General features: G+C 38.0%; 5 protein-coding genes across 14 annotated transcripts; 2 read left to right on the forward strand and 3 right to left on the reverse strand.

The window, feature by feature from the left end:
- Positions 1 to 1,480: 1,480 nt before the first annotated feature.
- Positions 1,481 to 4,727, forward strand: LOC123477483 (protein Cep78 homolog). The gene is made up of 7 exons (XM_045180849.1): positions 1,481 to 1,965; positions 2,057 to 2,165; positions 2,230 to 2,485; positions 2,550 to 2,864; positions 2,932 to 2,994; positions 3,100 to 3,562; positions 3,633 to 4,727. The coding sequence occupies exons 1-7, from the start codon at positions 1,609 to 1,611 to the stop codon at positions 4,299 to 4,301; spliced, it is 2,232 nt and encodes a 743-aa protein (XP_045036784.1). The 5' UTR covers positions 1,481 to 1,608; the 3' UTR covers positions 4,302 to 4,727.
- Positions 4,728 to 5,170: 443 nt separating this feature from the next.
- LOC116927687 (molybdenum cofactor sulfurase) lies at positions 5,171 to 9,068 on the reverse strand. 2 transcript variants are annotated; one of them, XM_045180847.1, is made up of 15 exons: positions 8,897 to 9,068; positions 8,718 to 8,804; positions 8,446 to 8,655; positions 8,118 to 8,387; positions 7,717 to 8,037; positions 7,558 to 7,610; positions 7,396 to 7,472; positions 6,988 to 7,264; positions 6,813 to 6,929; positions 6,599 to 6,737; positions 6,315 to 6,543; positions 6,051 to 6,249; positions 5,839 to 5,988; positions 5,667 to 5,771; positions 5,171 to 5,602 (listed from the first exon to the last, which is right to left on the reverse strand). In XM_045180847.1, exons 2-15 carry the CDS (start codon positions 8,782 to 8,784, stop codon positions 5,390 to 5,392), a joined length of 2,427 nt encoding a protein of 808 aa, XP_045036782.1. In that variant the 5' UTR covers positions 8,785 to 8,804; positions 8,897 to 9,068; the 3' UTR covers positions 5,171 to 5,389. The 2 variants fall into 2 exon arrangements, with proteins under 2 accessions (XP_045036782.1, XP_032790615.1); XM_032934724.2 differs by having other exon boundaries at positions 8,718 to 8,951.
- Positions 9,069 to 9,744: 676 nt separating this feature from the next.
- On the reverse strand, positions 9,745 to 11,409 carry LOC116927706 (SET domain-containing protein 4). Of its 2 annotated transcripts, none has more exons than XM_045180850.1 (2): positions 10,216 to 11,409; positions 9,745 to 9,833 (listed from the first exon to the last, which is right to left on the reverse strand). In XM_045180850.1, the coding sequence occupies exons 1-2, from the start codon at positions 11,300 to 11,302 to the stop codon at positions 9,823 to 9,825; spliced, it is 1,098 nt and encodes a 365-aa protein (XP_045036785.1). In that variant the 5' UTR covers positions 11,303 to 11,409; the 3' UTR covers positions 9,745 to 9,822. The 2 variants fall into 2 exon arrangements, with proteins under 2 accessions (XP_045036785.1, XP_032790636.2); XM_032934745.2 differs by lacking the exon at positions 9,745 to 9,833 and adding an exon at positions 10,040 to 10,152.
- A 932-nt stretch (positions 11,410 to 12,341) lies between these two features.
- On the reverse strand, positions 12,342 to 15,418 carry LOC123477486. Its single transcript, XM_045180859.1, has 2 exons — positions 14,994 to 15,418; positions 12,342 to 14,581 (listed from the first exon to the last, which is right to left on the reverse strand). Exon 2 carries the CDS (start codon positions 13,756 to 13,758, stop codon positions 12,820 to 12,822), a length of 939 nt encoding a protein of 312 aa, XP_045036794.1. The 5' UTR covers positions 13,759 to 14,581; positions 14,994 to 15,418; the 3' UTR covers positions 12,342 to 12,819.
- A 1,518-nt stretch (positions 15,419 to 16,936) lies between these two features.
- On the forward strand, positions 16,937 to 19,764 carry LOC123477487 (plasmanylethanolamine desaturase-like). Of its 8 annotated transcripts, none has more exons than XM_045180862.1 (6): positions 16,937 to 17,516; positions 17,635 to 17,691; positions 17,780 to 17,823; positions 17,890 to 17,919; positions 18,925 to 19,143; positions 19,206 to 19,764. In XM_045180862.1, the coding sequence occupies exons 1-6, from the start codon at positions 17,342 to 17,344 to the stop codon at positions 19,464 to 19,466; spliced, it is 786 nt and encodes a 261-aa protein (XP_045036797.1). In that variant the 5' UTR covers positions 16,937 to 17,341; the 3' UTR covers positions 19,467 to 19,764. The 8 variants fall into 8 exon arrangements, with proteins under 8 accessions (XP_045036797.1, XP_045036796.1, XP_045036798.1 ...); XM_045180861.1 differs by having other exon boundaries at positions 16,937 to 17,118; positions 17,292 to 17,516; positions 17,642 to 17,823; XM_045180863.1 differs by having other exon boundaries at positions 16,938 to 17,516; positions 17,783 to 17,823.
- The last annotated feature ends 46 nt before the right edge of the window (positions 19,765 to 19,810 follow it).

The raw sequence follows: 19,810 nt of genomic DNA on the forward strand, positions 1-19,810 counted from the left end.
CAATTCAAGTCTAAGTCGACGTTCGGAATACGACCCCAGGGGTCGTATTCCGAACGGCGACTTGAACTTAAGGAAAACTTGACTTGAAACAATCTAAGTTAAGTCCGAGTTAAGTCAAGTTTTGAGCTAAAGTTAAAAACTTTCAATCTCAAGTCAAGGTGTTATTCCGAACACAAAAAGATGAAGTTTTTCCCAGGACTTAACTTAGATTTTTTTCTTGACTTTAAAATGCAACTTGACTTGAAATTGGCAACTTAGCCAATGGCAGAGGACGTTGCTCAAAATTCTTCTCGTGGTTGCAGACGAATTTTAAGTGTCTAATTCATAGCAAAAAGAAATTGGAACTTGTACGCAAAGTGACTCAAAATTGCTGTGAGTGTACTTTTGTTTACATAGTTGTTTTTAAAATGAGTCGCGATAAAGCTCAGAAAAGGCAGCGTGATATTTGGGTTTAAAATGAAACCTACACCCTTTTGGAACTTTTGGAAAACGTTACTAAACTAGCTAACTATAAACTAAGCCTTTATAAAGGTTTTTATAAACCTTATATAAAATTATATATAGCATATATAACTATATATATAAATATAAATATTTTTATATAATAATATTATATATTAAAATATATATAGTACATATAACTATATATACTATATATAGTTATAGATATATATAATATATAAGTATACGATATATAGCTATATATAGTATATGTAGTTATATGTACTATATATATTTTAATATATAATATTATTATATAAAAATAATATATAACTATTTATATAGTTTTTATACTATAAAAATATAGGGTTACCCATATCCTCTAAGAATTCATCAATGACGTCATTACAATAATCGGCCATTGTGTAAACAAACGCAACGCCACTGCCTATTCTCACCGCTACTTATAGAACTTAAGCCCGTAAGTCAGTTTCAAGGCACCTAAAAGGTACCTTGAGATTTGAGAGACTTAACTTAGTTTTAATGCTCGACTTTTGAGTTTTCAAGTCCAAGTTTCTTACTTGAATTGAAATTTTTTGGTTCGGAATTCAACTTCGGTTAAAGTCTGAAAATTTTTTCAAGTCAAGTAGGAAAAACGCCTAAGTCAAGTCCAAGTCAAGTCTAAGTCGACGTTCGGAATACGACCCCAGGTATATTCAGCACTGAGCTTCATGCGTATAGCCAGACACATATATGCACAACTGCCCAACCCACAAAAACGTTAAAGCCCGCCGTCCTTTCTCCTCGGCCCGGTTGCCAGCTTCTCCCTGGTGTCCTTTTAGTTCACCACAACACTTATTGGAATTCTTTAACTAAAAGTTAAGGATTCTAAGATACTCTTAATTACAAAATACAAGGAAACCCTGTTTTTGCTTAATCTTTTATTTTGGTTTTCGAAGCATTAGCAGTAGCGGGCGCCAGATGGTGTCGTCGTAACCCTTGTTTTTCCTCTGATTAGTTGTTGGCTGTTGCCAGGTAACGCGTCACCGCCATAGGAGGTATACGAGTTTACAGGCCTTAAGCATTAAGTAGGCCTTGCCATCACACGACGGTAATCTACAAATCGTAAAGATATACCGGGTAGAAAATAAAATAGATTGTGAAGGAATGAATTTTGTCTCGACGTATAAGCGAGAATGTCTCTTGAAAGGAACCTCACCCTTGCACGCCATCGAATCATCTTTGGCAGATGCCATTCTAAATTTCAAATTTCTTCGAATCCCATCTTCTGAGTGGGGTCCGGTTTTGGACACTCTGAAGAAAAACTTTTCCTTAAAAAAAATATGCGTGAATATCGATGTTCTTGATTTAAAATCCAAAAACCAAATCCACATGACTAAGTTGAAACATCTCCACCCATTTATCCAAAGCCTGCTCATTCATGTGAGTAACAGTCAACATTTAACTGAGCTCTTTTTGGTTGGAATACCTTTTAGTGTTGCAGATCTGGATTGCCTTACTAAGGTATCAATGTTTTAACAAAATAGTCTTGGATATGAATTATGAACAGGTTTTAATGATTTTGTAATGGTTATTTTTTGTTAACATTTTTTAGGGAATTGTAAACTCAAATTCACTAGAACATATTTGCTTTGCAGAAAGCAAGATTGGTGATAAAGGATTAGCAAAAATTATTGAGGCAGTAAAAGCAAAACCCAATATTGGTAATATAGCTATTACTGTTATTTGGTGACATAATCTACATTTAGCAGAAAAAACTTTGTTTAGCATGGTTGGATTTGAGGAGCTGTGGCTTGTCTGATAAAGTTGGCAAACTGCTTGCCTCACTAGTATCTTTTCAGTCTGTTACCAGAGAAAAGGCTGCAAGGAAAGCTTGTTTGTCAGCAGGAGATCACAATTTAGATCTGATGTGTGGATTAAGGAGGCTTTCTTTGAGTGGCAATTCTCTTTCTGATGCTGTTGGGAATTTGGCATTGGCTCTGTATGAAGATAGATGGATAAAGGCAGTTGACTTGCAGTTTTGGTAATTATGAGTTTGTGAGAGCTTTGTCTATAGTCTATTTGGCATTTCAACTTATTGTTCATAGTCATTTGAAAGATGATCACCTCAATCAGCTTATTTTGGCTGCTGAAAACAGCTGTTCATTGGTCTATCTTGACACAAGCAACAATGATGGCTTAAATTCTACATTGGTGAAGAGGTTGAAAGAAGTTCTTGAGTTTAACGCTCTGAAGCATCCTTATGTTATTCAGCCAATCTCCACCTCAGTGTCTGATCGCATGGTGTCAAATAGAAGAGGGCAAAACATTGGGCATCTTCATTCATCTTCGAAAGAAATGAAGTTGAATACTAAAATTCTGAATTTACCCATTAAAACTAGACATGAGATGACAAAAAATAAGTATGTCTGTTATAGTCAAAATTTTTAAAACCTATACAATATTTAAAAAATACTATTTCCTTGTTAGAGAAAAAGGACTAAATGATGGATTGGTAAATGATGTATCATACAGTCAACTTGTACATCCAAGGTAAAGTGCTTTTTCATGTTTGGCTGACCAACTAGCATAAATTTAAAATTTATTATTCATTTACTTACTTATTTATTTACTTTATTATTTACTTTATTTTTTCAGAAATGATATTTACTTGAGGAAAATATTACTAAATAATGCGGAGTTGCAAATTTCTCAAATACATGACGAAGTCAGATCAGTAAAAGCAAAAATTGCGACATTAGAGGAGGAAGTGAGAGAACTCACTATCATTAACAAAAAACCTTCAGGAAGCATGATGATTTCGAGTTCCCCCAAAGTTCTTGAAAGCAATGCGCTTAGTAGTCCTTTCACCCGAAGTATACTATTGTCTTTGATGCGACTTCAGGAATTATTGAGAGAACTGAAGATTACTTCAGCTGCTCCTCACCATTGCGAAGCAAATGTTCGAAGTCAAGATATTCAAGTAATTCTTGATGTCGTGTATGCGGCCGCGCGTCAGTTTGACCCTAAAACAAACCGTGCAAAATTATCGGAAAAGTACGCGACTGTCGCTACCGAAAACCATTCGCTTAGGGGAACCACGAAAACCGTGAATTACAAGGTGACAAAGTTTATCTGTCTAAGCTGATTCTAACAATCTTATAAATTCCTTTGCCCGTAATGATCAAAAGGCGGAAAGAACAGGTAAATATTGCGAAAATCCTTCTGGCGACTTTCACCAAGTTTGCCAAGGTCAGAATATAACCCCAGACAAAGAAAATACGACAATCACAGAAGATCTTTCAACACTTTCCCGAGCTATGAGTTTGGTCGAATCTCTGTTTCACGGACACTCGCCGATGAACGATCCTTCACAAATTCTGCAAGATCCGTCAACTATTAGCCTGCAAGATTCTTCAAGAAATATAACTAGCAATTTTCGTGTGAATTCGTTGAAAAGCCTACAAACGAGTTTGGAGGGATTACGTCAACAGCTTGATGGAAAAAAGGATATATCCTTGGATCAAAGGAATTTTATACCTGAGTTGACAGACAGTAGAAACATTTGTGATTTCACCTCCCAGGAGCAAGCAGGCTCGCATTACAGCACATGTTTCAATTCATTTTCTACATCCAGTGCATCAAGTCGGCTAATTTCGAAAAGCTCAATAGAAATGCGGACTGAAGTTTCAAATGATTATCTTCCGCATTCTGACACCAAACAATCAAAAAAAGTTTGCCTTGATAAAGAAAGCATTCCATCGCCACTGTCATCAACGATCGACTTGTCATCTATTGTCGATCTTTTGGGGAACTTCAGCATTGATGATATTGGCAGCAGTACGCTAACACCTCCGTAAATGACAAAGGGAGTAGCGAAAACCTTTTATCATAAAAAAATCTGATGAGTGTGGATTCTTTGGTCGATGAAATGCTTCGTCACCATAAAAGAAATTCGCGGTTTTTGCGTCAACGGAAAACACAAATGGTTTTGTCCAGTATACATCATTAAACGTGGCAGCTTCCGCGTTCATCAGAACCCATCCTAATTTGAGAGTCAAAGATCGTGTGCTGAAAAGTAAGCTATTTAATTAGAAAACGCTCCGTCTGATACAGGAGGAGATTCATTTTGAAGGCGCTGTCGTGAATTTGTGATTTTATTTTTCTAGTGGCTAGCTTGGGCATAAATGTGAATCAGTAGACCTTTGCACAAAAATGTGTGCGTTTCGTTCAAAACCTTTGGTGGAATGTTTTTAAATGGTAATACAGAAACGGTGCGAATTTCATTAGTTTATGGGCCTTATAATCCGTTTGTGCTAGCTTGTCTTGCCAATTTAAACACACTTCCAATTCAACACATCCCTTTCAAATCCGCTATCCCTACCGTTCTTTACGCGCCTCAGTTTTATTTCTGAAAGAAGAAAAAAAATGTCGCTGAAAATTTAAGCATGTGGAGAAAACAGATGGGAGTATACTAAAAAAAAATAGCGTAAAACCTATGGTGTGAAGCATCATATCTTACCCATCTTCGATTCTATTTTCCCATTTTTGGAGGTAAAACTACAAATTGATCCAAGCACAATCTCAAGTTACCCTATTGAAAAAACTGTTAGGAAACAACTTTTCATCATCCCTCAATTCCCACACCTGGAAGAGGCGCTTTTTTTGTACCAATTTCTGTTCCCAAGTACGTATAAGCGTTCAAATAAATTAATCGTTTATTAATTTATTTGTTAATGATTGTAATTTTTGTGTATTCATCGTCTACTTTGTATGCAAATAAAGTTCCGCATCCATAGCATTATCCTTATGGCAGCTTAAGAGCGCAGGCAACAGTTCAACGTAATGCAAACATGTTACATGTTCGTACAGTACATTCACTATCAGTGAATGATAGTGAACGAATGTAATAATGTGGTAATGTGAGAATGTGAACTAATGTAATAATCTATGTAAACTTTAGATCAGATGTATCTAGCGAAACTGGATATCCAATTTCAACAACTTGTGCACCACTAGCGTTGGAACACATTTCAAGACAAATTCCAAATGGCATTTTCTTCCCTCTGGTATTTGCCAGGACTGTTAATGCTTCACGACTTCGGATAGCAGTGTTTTGATCAATACACACCATCTGACATCGGAAACATGCACCGACATTCTGTTGCAAATAAACTGAGTTGAACGTCTCAACTAATTACTGTTATCATATTACGATTTATTACCTGAAAAATGTAAGGTCCTATTTTAACTTTTTCCCAACCATCTTCTTCGAAAGCATTTGCACTTTCTACAACGAAATTGCCTCGGAATCTAGTCAGGTATTCTTCCTAAAGAAGGTAAACATAGTGCGTAATTATTTCGCCTAATTTTCAATACTGCACATGGTATAGCTACCGTTGAAGATAATTCAAAATCCGTATTTTTAAGCTGCTCCTTCAGACTATTCACGCTGCTATAATTTAGTAGCAAAAAAGAAGAAGTGTTTACCAATGATGAATCCAAAATAGAACATCGCAACAGTTTCAAAGCAGGTCGACCGATCACCTTCGTGACATAAAAAACGCCATTACTAATATAACCCTTTTCTAAATTACTAGGCAAATTACTTCGCTCAGCCACTGATTGACGGCAGATTCGCAGTCATCTAAGTGCATGATTTTTCCGCATATTTTTCTAAGATTCATTCCATGGTTACCGTCCAAGGTCGTTTGATGGTCGTTGATATCCATGCTGATGGATAATTCCGTACCATAGTATTGTAAAATAAGTTTGTTCCGTTCTAAGTCAATGCTTGGCCGAATCATACTTCAAAATATTGATAAATAAAACCATTATCATTATAGTGAATTTTAAATGTCATAGATATTCACCAGAGTTTCGGTTCACGCTTTTGTGTCAGCGCAATCCCGGCGTCATTTACGATAACCCAGTGTCGGTCATACAATAGCCCAGACTTAGAAATCGGCCATGTTTTTGGACTAAAACCGCCACATGACTTTATCGGATAGACGTGAATGCCTATCAATTCAAAATAAGTTCGATTCTGCCGAACGGGCTCCAGCAGCTTTTCTGCGGTGCCTTTTCTCGGTGCCACATTATCTGAGAAAATATTTGATAAACTAGATGATCACCAGCAAACATTTGAAAGCTAGACCTTGCAGAAAGCACTGTCGTAATATAGTCAGGAATTGTATGACGTCCTTTCTTTGTGACATGTAACCAAACGAAACACGAACTGCACCAGTCGGCCGACCGTGAATTAAGTCATTTTCATCGCCACATTTATGACCAGACTGTTAAATAGCATCCGAATTTATTACAAATTAGAAGAAATTTAAACAGAACTGTACTGCATAAGAAAATCTTACCATATAGTGGGAACATAAATCCTCTTCTGATAATTCAAGAAACCGTTGGCAAGCTGCAGGATTGCAGAAGCAACCCGTTCTCACGTGAACATCATACAAACTAAGTATTTTTTCAACCTAGAGAAAAAATACTCATTAACTTCTAAGCTAGTTGTGTAATTAGCATAAGTTCAACATAAGCATATCCAATGTAATCGCCGCTTTCCGCCATCAGATTGAAAGTGACAATGGCACCCTGGCGTTGCCGATCAGTGAATTCCGTGTGGGAATATATTTTCACTAAACTTTTTCCGTTCGCATGTTTCAGTTGGCACAGGGAAACATACAACAATTGTCCTAGTCGAAACGTGTGGATAGACACGTTGTCCATTGTTAATACAAGATTTTTAAGCTCCCGCATACCATGGCGGAGTGCGAGAATGGAGAGAAAATTCACAGTCCCATTTTCAAATCTGTCAATTTAAGAACATGTTGTGTTATTAATGTTTAGTGTTCATTTTTTTTTTGTTTTTTTTATTGAAAAATTTCTTGGGTTAGCGCTTGACACTCAATTCGACACAGAAGAATAACCTAAAAAAATTACTTTTCTTGTAGAACATGACGTGCCACATGAAAGTCGCGAGAAGATGAAACAATTTCCACTGTCCCTCCTCCAACATACTTTATTGAGCCAAAGCAAACGAATATAAAAACAAATTAAACAACAATTCCGAAAGGTCATTAGAAGTTTGTGGCTGTTTAATACCTTTTTCTGTAAGACATGATTAGCGCGCTGATGAACGATTAAAGCCCCTAAACCTATAGCGTTGAAGAAGAGTAAACAGAAATTAAAAAGTTTTAGTTTGTTAGTCGTGAAAATATCTTGTTTCTGTATTTTTCTTTGGTGTCCACAGTGCAAACTCACCTGTTGGATAACCAAACATCTTGTAAAAAGATATTGCTACCATATCTGGTTGCCAAACAGAGAGATCTAGCTGATTCGTGCCTACATACGAGGCGGCATCCAAAAGACAAAACCAGACGTTTTTGCTTTTCTCCTTCTTATTTGAAAGTTCTTTGTTCAAACATAAATCTCTGCTGATGTCGGAGAGGCCTCCCTGTTGCGAATACGATATAAGCTCTAAAGGATATTTGAAGCCGCTGAAATTGCATTGCGCTGGGAAGACAAACAATGAATTTGCTGTCGCCAACGTTTTTTCGCTTTCTTTCGCAATCTCTGTTTCTACTGCAAAAAATAAACATAAGGTACAACGACTTTTTATAATTGATCCAGAAAGCTTAAGATATCGCTATAATTTTAGTTACCTTTTTTTTCCTGATAAACTGAAGAAGCAAGATTGTCTTTTATGTGTACCTTTTCATGAATGCCACTATGGCTTTCCAGATTAAAATATGTGCTAATGTCGTCAGACGGTAAAGCATAACATGGAACATTTCTTTTAAAATATTCCCTCATGCCAATAACTGAAGTGTGACTCTCTTTAAGGTAAACAAAGGACCCACAGTCATATGAATGGGATGACATACTTGAAAACTGAAAACTTTCAGCCACAAGCCTAAGGCTATCAGTTGCTCCTATATTGTTGAATTGTTACTAATTTTAAATTTTGTGATTCAATGGTATCTAAATAACCTGATGTAAATAACAATGTATATTGGTTGGGATCTGCTTGGAAGAAATTAAGTAGTTCAATTCTTGTTTGATCAATAAGATCAGTTGTCAATCTGCTAGGAGTGTTACGACTATGAGGATTCCCAAAGCAATTCTGTGTTAATTCAGCAAGTGAATGCTCTATTAATGACTTAGAATATAGTGTGCTTCCGGCATGGTCCAAATACAAGCCTAAAAATGCAAAAGTATCCAATCATGCCCCAGTTGGAAAAAGAGGAAATATTGAAGCTTACCTTTCACATGACTGAAGTTGCTATTCATATATTGCCAAGCCTCTTCCCCATAGATATCTATCTCCATTTTTGGGTTTCACACCAGCTCTAGCGTGGAACAAATACGAAATAGTTGAAGAAAATGCACTACGATCATGTGGGAGATAATGATTCAGTCCCAAAAAGTTTGTATAGCTTTCCTGTTCGGCTAGTTTCTGTTTCACCTACTGCATGCAACAGGTGAAATATTTCAGATAGATCGCTGCGGTGTGGAGACGAAGGCCCATTTGTTGACAAACATGTCTAAAATAAGAAAATGCGGACGTTTCGACTAAAATGTGAAACTTCCCGCGGAATGAGGATGCCTGTTTTATAGTGAAGTGAAACTGGTAACTTAAGACCCGGCCAAGGACGCGAATCTTTATCTCGCGGTCCTAGCACTAGCTAACGTCGGGAAAACATAGGCAATGCTATCTGGGGGGCCAGTGTAGATCGTATAATAATAATCGATCGTATAATAATCGTATATTCGCGCAATGTTATTTCCATTACACGATCTACACTGGCCCATCTGGGATGTCTGAAGGCTATCGCCACAAAGCCACCCCATCTACACTTGCGTTATAGCTGCCCGTCGGCCTACCAATTGTAGCTATTCGTCGAACCACGATATAATAGAAACAATCATAATATAAATTCATTATTATAAATAAATTCTTATTATATCGTGGTCGAACCTTCTTTTGCTCGTCGGCCGCTCGCTGTATCTGTCAGTCGGTCCACCTGGTGAAGTCCTCAACGGACGACCACAGCATCAATTACGCCACACGAAACGCCGTACTCGAGTTTTTGTGGAGATCCGGACTCCCAAAACGTATTTAAAAAGAAAGAGAGAAAAAGAGAAATTCCCCTCGTAACCTCACCAACATCCCCTGACAACTTGGATCTTTAATACGCCGGCGCTTTTTTGTCATTTTGTGATCTTCAACGGAAGACCCGTATCCGCCAGGACAACCCTGCACCAACACATAACAAACAATAAACAAACCTGGTAAAGCTATCCGTCGATCCACCCGGTGAAGGTGCCCGTCGCTCCGATCGCTGTTTCTGTCCGCCAATCATTTCGCTACACTGCCCCTTGACGATTTTCAGATAGTTAGTTACTAAATCTGATGACATCCCGTTGTTTTTGTTGAATGAACAAATTAGCTCTACAGAAATAACTATAATTTTTTTATAAGACCAGAGAGCAGTCTGATGGCTGAACCTTAGGATCTCGAAACTAAGTATCCACACTGTTACCAATGCAAAAACAGTAAAAGTGAAGTCTTGAACCCAAATGATACGTCATAACTTAGTATTTATTCGGCGTCCAAGACGCAAGCATTGAGAACATTTAGAATATCTTTTACGAGTGATTTGGCAACCCAAAAGCTTGAAGTAGTACTGCTAGAAACTAGAGACATTTTATTCAAGCTTTCCGTGAATTCCAAAAATAAGGCATCTACAATTTTCTTACCTAATAACTTGATTTGGTCTTTGTCAGGTATGATTTCCAAAGGAGAAAACCCTTTTCTTGACAGCTGGGAATCTTCACATGAAAGCAACATCAGTGCAATTTGAGCATTCCAGCTAAATCCCTCTTCGCTGTAAAATAGATTTCCATTCTTACAAAGTTGCTTGAGAAGGGCAATCCGGTTTGGAACAAAACACAGAGAATTGACGGGGAACAAATCAAACAGAAGATTGATTCCGAATTCAACCACATTATGAGGATTTTTTGGAGTTATAAATCCATATTCTAAAAACAGTTTTTGGTTATCGTGTGGCCCATAGTTGATGAACACTTGCTGATGTTTCTTTATCTTTTGACTCGAACGTATTTCGTAGTACTGGCTGTTTTTATTAAAACCAGCTTTGACGACCACGTGCGGATCGTGATTAAACATGTCCAAATACGGAGCTAGAGCCATGTTATTTTCCAATCCGTCCATGTTAAATATATCCGAATCTTGATAAAAAACTGCTCTTGTATTGACACAATACCAGGCCCATTGGAAACATTCTAATGTCAGGGTTGGACCAAACAAATTTTCCCATATTACCACAAGGTTTTGATACTTTTCCAAAACATAGCTTTGATTGCATAAAATTTTATCTTGAAGAACCTTGGGTAAAACAGCCACTTCTTGGCTTTCACATAATCCTCCAACTGAAAAACTCTTTGGCAGAGTAGAAAGGTAAGAAGAATACAATCCATTTATTTTTGAAATCAAAATGAAGAAAGTTAAACATTCTGCTGTTGTCATCTTGAAATTTTTCAAGGCAGGAATTTGCAAAATAACCTTTTCTTTAGTAATAAGAAGATTTTTAGGGATTCTGACTATGAGACTATTTGGAGCTAAGTTGGACATGGCCATGAGACCACGTCCAGTGTCACTAAACACGGCTGGTTTTGTTTTTAAGCAATCTTTTGAAGCACCATTCCACCCATTCGCACTCATCCATTTGCACAATTCAACGAATTCCGGATTAGAGTCGATTACAAGAGGGCGAAAATGTTGACTTCCTACTCGCAGTTTACGAATTCTGGATGTTCGTCCCATTTTCTCATTGAAATAAAGTTTCACGTCACCAAAGATTGTCCCATGGTGTATGTAGCCATTTTGATAGTAGTGCCAAACCTTTTTCTGTTTTTTTTTTATTTCGAACTTAAGTCTTCAACTAGGCTGGATTCCCACAATCAATTTGTAAAATGAAGACAACAGAAATGCACCTCTCGCCTAGCTACCAAAGACAGGCCCTACTGCCAGCGACGATGACGCGCTTACGTGACAATACTGGTAATGGTAGGAAGCGCTTGCGGTGTAAAAAATAGGCACCAGATACCAGAACCGCACGAGACTTTAGAGTTAGACCGGTTAGACCAAGGCCTACTTAAAGTTGGCGCTAAGCAACAAAAAAAAACTTTAAAAAGCAAATTTTATGTTTGTTGCGCCAGTACATTCCAGTAGTAAGCTGGTTCTCGGGTAATCGGGGCCGAGCCCTACTCTTGAAAAAGTGTTTTTTAATCTTAGCATTATTATTAGTGCAAATTTTTGCTTAAGTGTAAGTTTAATATGTAGCTCGAATTTATTAGGGTTTTATAAAAGAATTTTAAACAACCTACTCTATCTAATTTTTCTTAAATAAATGATTACAGGATGATGTTTACAATAAAAATAGTATGGTCATTTTAGCTGAAAAAGGGGGGGTATACATAGGACAATTAGTAATTTGAAAAATTTTTTTTAGCACTATTTATACTTACTTTTCAAGGAAGTGTAAAAAACCCGTACAAAATCGTACAGTGGGATCACATATAAATTTGCAATTGAAAATTTGAAAATCGGAAATGGGGGTCTAATTGTAAATATTTTATTGTTTTGAGTACATGTAATCAAATTTTATATGTTAATAAACGTGTGTTTCAAATTTCAATGTTTTTTATGTAGATTTACTATTTTTTTGTTAATTTAGGAGTTACTCAAATCGGTTTCCGCGTCGAAATTTTTTCGCCGTGTTTAACACGGCGCTTATGGCGGTACGCGTCATCTTAAAATTAATGCTGCATATAAACGAAATAACATTAAAATCCCCAAATACTCTAGTTTTTTAGCCCATATGACCTAGTTTACTTTGTATTTATTAGATTTTATGAGAATAACACAGCAGAAAAGTTATTTACATTAGAAAAAACTACCCTTTTTCAAAATTCCCAAATGTTTTACAACACACCCGCCGGGTGTGTTGTGGCGAAAGGGGTTGTTGAAGTCAAGGCAGGAGCCTTGAAATGGAATGGACGAGTGTTATGATGTGTCAGATTAATGTTGTCCTCATTCTTCGGCCGAGCGCTAGATGGCGCGAGACTGCACTCAGTCTAGAATATTCCAGGTCACGTGGCGTGACCTGATTGGCTCCTCCCCTTGCTCTATGTTGCCCCTATCCCTGATGTAGTATAAAAGGGGACCCCCCACAGTCAGTTCGGGAGTCGTTGAAGGAAACTCGAAGCGGTCGGAGCTCAGGTCGCTCTATTCCGTGTAAATTCCTTTGTTTGTTTGGGTGCGAAAGCGAATACACTGTGTTACATCGCCGCCATTGGATTCGTCGTAATTTTCTGTCTGTCATCCTTCGTGCTCATGGGAGGTGAAACACTACTCGCTGACGCTGCCGTTGAGTCTGTAGGGGACTCGCTGATAGATTCTAGCCGACGAAGTTCGGTGAGGAAAGCATTAACTGTCGCTGGCGGATTACCCATCATCACTGATCGTATTTCGGGACGGATTAGTCCACGGATGAGGAAAGGAATCATCTCTCCATCGTTGATAGGAATAGCTCTGCGGTGGCATAATTTGACTTTATCCAGTACATAAGCCGAGCCAGTTTCATTCGGCAATTGTTTTCTTTCTTCTACTTGTATTTGCCACTGACTTTCCGTTAATTGTATTTCAAAGGTTCCACGTAAGTTATTCAGCCAGTCGGCCCATAGTGGTATATTTGTTCCTATTTCTTCGTGCCAGTTGAGAGCCTTTCCGTACAAGGAGCTAATGGCGGCCCTTCTCTTGTCAGCATCTTGCCAACCTTCTGCTAACGCTTTTCGATTAACCAGTTGTAGCCAGTCTTGTAGTGATTCGTCTTTTGATCCTGAATATTTGACATCGGAGTCCAGCGTAGTCCGAATCGCTACCGCTGGGGCCGGTACTGGATTCACGGGGGCAGCTACGACAGGTGCTGCAAGTAAACGATTTGCTAGGGCCGTGAGTACGTCCTTTTGTTGACGCATTTGTTGTTGCTGAATTTGAAATTGCTGTTGTTGCAACTGTTGATTGGCCGCCAGATTGGCCAATGCTTCTGCTAGGGCGTCTTGATCCATTTCCATTTTATTGGGACTATTGGATCGTGATACCAGTTTGTTTTGGCACCGACTAGGATGACACTTACAATGCTCGTTGCAATACCTTTCGTTCTGGACGCATACGCACCCTTTACAGGTGGTTGATTTGCAACTACAACCAGACTGCATTAAACTTTACCTGTGAAGGTACAAACTCGTCAATTAAGTCAAAGTATTTGACCTTAAGACACAGTTGTGTCGATTAAGTCAGACTTTAAGACGCAAAACGTATCGATTGAGCAAGGCGAAACCTGAAAGTAAGACACAAGACGCGTCAATTCCGAGGTGATAATATCTTTATTAATGAACGTTAAACAGGTAAAATTTTTTGGGTTTGTTTTATTCGATGAAAGTAATTTCCATCCTTATTCTTTCTAATTCTTCTTCTTCTTCTTGCTTCTTCTTTGCTGCTTCACTGTTTTTTTACCTCTCCAACTTTTCTTTCGCTCTTCTTGCCTCTCTTTCTTCTATGCTTTCTGCTTTGGTCTTCCTCAGTTTTTCTTCTTCTGCTTTCTTCTTAGCCTTTCTCGATTCTCCCTCTTCTGCTTTTTTCTTAGCCTTTCTCGATTCTTCCTCTTCTGCTTTTTTCTTAGCCTTTCTCGATTCTTCCTCTTCTGCTTTTTTCTTACAAATTTCTGAAATCCTCAATCTTTCCCACCTTTCTCTGGCTCTTCTTTCTTCTCTCTCGGCCACTGTCTCTTCCCTGACTCTTCGAAGGGGCGCAAAGTATTCCGCCTTACTAGGGAGTCGAACTTGTCGCCTTCTTCTTCCTCCTTTTCTTCCACCTATCTGGTTTGCTTCTGTCCTATTTTCCTTTTCTTTGGCCTCTCTTTGGCGCCTTTCTTCAATTGCGGCTTCGGGGATCTTCTTTCCTTTTCGAAATTGTAATGGTTCTTCCTCTTTCTTTGCCGATCCGACAACTTCCTCTTCTTCTTCTTTCCTACTTTTTTTTCTTTTTTTTTTAGAGAGATTAATTTTGATTAGTTTAGCCTGAACAAATTTGTGACGCGATTGCGTCAACAAGTTGTGACGCGAATGCGTCAGCAAAATTACGACGCGCCAGCGTCAGTAATTAACCTTCTTCACTGACTTGCGACGCAAATTCGTTAGCAAAATTACGACGCACCAGCGTCAGTAATCGAACTTAACTAGCTTGCGACGCAAATGCGTTAGCAAAATTACGACGCACCAGCGTCAGTAATCGAACTTAACTAGCTTGCGACGCAAATGCGTAGGCAAAATGACGACGCACCAGCGTCAGTAATCGAACTTAACTAGCTTGCGACGCAAATGCGTTAGCAAAATTACGACGCGCAAGCGTCAGTAATCGAACTTAACTAACAAATTAACTAAACTAGCAATACTTATTATCCATGTCCGGCACGTGTTGAGCAGCGTCAAATCCCACTTCTGACACCAAATTTAGAGAAATAATCCAAAGGCGGCGATGTAACACAGTGTATTCGCTTTCGCGCCCAAACAAACAAAGGAATTTACACGGAATAGAGCGACCTGAGCTCCGACCGCTTCGAGTTTCCTTCAACGACTCCCGAACAAACTGACTGTGGGGGGTCCCCTTTTATACTACATCAGGGATAGGGGCAACATAGGGCAAGGGGAGAAGCCAATCAGGTCACGCCACGTGACCTGGAATATTCTAGACTGAGTGCAGTCTCGTGCCATCTAGCGCTCGGCCGAAGAATGAGGACAACATTAATCTGACACATCATAACAGTACCGACCTAAACAAAAAATTGTAAATCGGTTTACTACCCTAGTAAAAATTGTTAATGTAATAATTTTGCACAAATGGATAGAGCTTATGAAGAGCTATCCATTCCTGTAATTTTTCCAAATTTACAGTAAAGCTTATAGTTTACCGATTATAATTCATTTAGTTTCACGATCCGTCAAACCACACCGACAAAAATATCCAATCGGTTTACTACTCGGTTAGGTATTTTTTTGAGCAAAAATTTTACAGAAGTGGGTAGCCCTCATCATGGTTTAACATTGGAGGTCCCCGAACTGTCGTCTGCTAGGCCTGTTTTGGGCTGTTCGTCTGCTATTTCCGCGGACAAATTTTGGGGCACTCGCTAGGGGTGCTGACTACCCGGATCAGTCATAACATTTCCCTCCAAAACGTTGTCAACAATGGGGAAAGTAGTCGCTTGGGACCTCTTTTCAGCGCTGTTTTCTTCTGGATTAAAAATAAAAAAATTTACTACAAAAAAAAGGAAACCTGAATCCATTCCTCTTCGTATTAAACACCTCAATATACATTAATACACATTAATTGACCATCTTAGACAGTTTGCGCAGCTTATGCTGCTCTTCAAAAGTTTCTGACTAACCTCATTTTTTAAACGTTTCGCTTCCATATGATATCGGATTTCTATATATTCAAACATTAAAAAAGGGACCATTTCCATGCGATGTTCGTCGCAACAAATTTTTGGCAAAACAAGGCCGTCGCATCTCGCATGCAACATCATGGATGAATTGGTGGAAAGAATCTCTCATGTAAGCTTTCGCAGAAAAAAATGATTTTGAAAAATTTTCTCAACTTTGGCAAATGTAAAAAACATGCAAAGAGAGGCAAATGAGGTTAGCCAGAAATTAAAAGAAGAGCAGCATAAGTTGCGCAAACTGTCTAAGATGGTCAATGCCACAAAAAGTTTTTTTGGCGGAAATTCAAAGCGCGTGACTTGATTTCAGGTAAATACCCGTGGTAATCGAAGAGAAAATCGGGGCTAACCGGGTAATGGAAACGGTTTTCGAAATCGTGTTACTCACATGAAAAATGGGTAGGTAGTGGGCACAAAGTCTCAAGAACCGTTACCCACCGGATCCAATTTTTTTGCCGAGAAGACCTACCCATTCGCCCAAATACCTACTGATTGGACACGGGGCCGAGCCCTATCCATGACTCTGACCATTCTCTGACGGTATGTTTCTGCTTTGAAATAAAAAACAAAAAGAACTAGGCAACGCCGCAAACGGCGCAATTTTTCAAAATAGGGTGAATTTAAAACATAAATAAAAAATTCCCAAATTGCATCGTCATTTTGATTTTGGTCCCAAAAAATCGGGAATGAAAAGGAGCCCTAGTGGATTTACTTTTCTAGCACACGAACTGATAATAAAAAATTCTAAAAATAAAAAAAGTTGTTTTGCCCTATCACCCTTGTAGACGACAGGCCTCCTATACTAACGAACCTAGCGGGGAATCCAGGAACCATTTAATAAACACCCGCCGGTTTTGGGATAGGCGATAGTGTACCTTACTATTTCATCATATCGTCTATCGTGCTTAGATTAGAATTAGACCTTAGACTTAGGGAAGTTTAGACCGTTTAGACCGCTTAGACCGTTTAGACGTTTAGAGTTTGGACCCTGCGGAAAGTTTTTGAATATCTAACGAATAGCCTATCTAAAGATCGATATATTGTCAAAAAATCTAAATAGTTCCAAAACTTCAACCTACGTGTAAACACAGATAGCGTTAATATTTCACATTTCTTCCTTTACAATATCCAAAGATAGTCGTGCATTGAAAACCGTAAATTCAGAAGTTTAAGTCTTTTAAACAAGACTGTCCCCACACATTTCCTTTGCAAATCCCATATAAATATAAAATTTTTGTTTTCTTGCTCTAACAGTTGTACGGTATACGGCTTTACCAATTATTATCACAATCTCATTCACTGCGATGGCCTTGTCTGTTTCTTCTTCTTCTCCAAGCAATCACAATCTCTCAGAACAAACCCTGGTTAGTGGTGATTCAGGTTCTAACTGTGTTCCTTCTAGGTTGGAAGATAATAACAATCCTCGTTGGGGACCAGCACACAAGGGCGCTCAAGAATTAGCACAGCTTTACACTAAAGGTGAAAAATGTCATATATTTAAACTTGTTCATATCTGAAGTACCCAAAGATAATTAAATTTCCCTGCTATACACTCTTTGTAGATTATTATTTGTAAGCTTTCTGTTTCCTCTTTGAGATCACAGGCAAAAGATTCCAAGAAACCTTTTCGGTAGTTATTGCTGTTGCATTGATGGTGATAGATCTGTGTTATTTGACATATTACTTTCAACTTCAATCAATTGGTGTTATTCTACTTTCTGGCTGTGCTGGTATACTGTCAGCAGATTTTTCATCTGGACTTCTTCATTGGGCTGCAGATACTTGGGTGATAATTGTAAAATGTAATTTGTTAAAAAATCACCAGAAACATTTTTTATTTTTATTTAAACAGGGCTCAGTTGACCTTCCTGTCATAGGAAAGGTATGTGTAAAAGTTTTAAGTTTTCAATGATATAACTTGAACCATACTATAGTCATATCTTCTAGTCCTTAGATACATAATGCTGTTTAATGGTGGTGGTACACAAACACAACGCTCATAGAAAACAACTAGCAGAAGTTCTCCCAGTCTGGGATTGAAGTCGGCCAAAAGATCGCCAATTCCATAAACCTTTACTATAAGAAAAATGAAACATTATTCTAAAATTAGTTTTATAGCCGTGATCATGCTATCTTTTAACACAACAGCTACGGCAAACTTTTTTCTTTTTGTGCACTCGCGTGTGACGCGTACCACCAAATATAGTATACTGAATCACAAAATTTAGTACAATATTTGAAAGAAATATGCTCATCTAGCATCGATAGACTTAATTTTTGTAGAAGCCAAAAAATTCAGTTTTAGCATAGAATTGAAACCTCAACCGCCGTTCGGCATAGAACGATTGAGAATTATGGAGAAACGTAAAATGTAATTTATTATTGATAGCGATAATGAAATAACAGGCCTGTTCTCATCAATAAGAAAAGAAGAATCGAACATTCTTGAAACTCCTGCGACATTCATGTTGTTTCGAACAACACTTTTGCTCACAAAAACTGAAGTACCGGTATCGAGGGCATATTAATAAATGTTTTAATAAGATATTGTGTAAAATGCCTGTTTTGTTTTGTGGAGATTGGTTAGCATTCCAGCTTAGCGACTCGAATGATTGTAGGTTCCGTCAGTTTAGTTTTGCCATAGTTCCTAAAACGGATGATCTCTTTTATCCAACTTGTAGTCTTTGCAGAAATCATCCATGAATTAACTTCTTTTCGCTTTTTATTTGCTCAAGTTGTTAGATGAATCCTAAAATTTAATATAATATTGTAGATCGCTGTTTCTGTTTTTACTCATGAATGCTTGAACTTGATCACTATGTGGTGTTCGCAAACTTAAAGGAATGAAGTTCAACCAAGTTTTATCTGGTTACTTGTCTGTCTACAGAACTTTATACGACCTTTTCGGGAGCATCATATCGATCCCACGGCTATTACTCGCCATGATTTCATAGAAACCAATGGCGACAATTTTATGGTGATCATTTTGCCTCTAGGAGTTATGGCGTCACGTTTCTCGACTTGTTCGAACGATCAGATTGCGCATTCCTATGCATGGTACTGGTACCTATTTCTTTTTTCAGTTTTCGTCTGCGTGACCAATCAGGTTCGTCATTAGTGATCAAGAAAAAATTAAATGAAATAAATGCTAAAAGATTTATTTGGCAGATTCATAAATGGTCGCACATGTACACCGGGCTTCCTAAATGGGTTCAATGCTTACAAGATTGCCACATTATTCTACCCCGTAAACATCACCGGAAGCACCATGTATCGCCTCATGAGACATTCTTCTGCATTACAACAGGTTGGCTGAACAGGCCTCTTGAAATCGTGAAGTTCTGGAAAATACTTGAATATTTAATTGAAAGTGCCACCGGTCAAAAACCGCGAGCAGATGATTTCAAATGGGCCGAAAAAAGAAATTAGCTGTTTAGTTAGTGCAAGGCAATGATGGAGTCACGCCTGTAACTACTGTATATTTTTGCTTTTACGTTATGCTTCCAGGCACAGTTTATTACAATTGTCCTATTTTACTTGCTCCGGAGACTGCTTCCTCTACAGAAGTACATAGGGCTTATTAATGCAAATATGTCAAAATAAAACTAATTGTCATGTGTTTGTTGTAGAATTCAGCATAAGAACTTTTTCAATTACAGTATTAAATAGTATGAAATTGTTATAAAATCCGAATGAAACAAATAAAATACATTTTCTTATTGGTTAATTCAGAAGTATTATCAGAAATGACTTCTGTGTCAATCATTTTCATT

The sequence above is a fragment of the Daphnia magna genome, unplaced genomic scaffold, assembly GCF_020631705.1.
Source record: "Daphnia magna isolate NIES unplaced genomic scaffold, ASM2063170v1.1 Dm_contigs066, whole genome shotgun sequence".
NCBI lineage: Eukaryota > Metazoa > Arthropoda > Branchiopoda > Diplostraca > Daphniidae > Daphnia > Daphnia magna.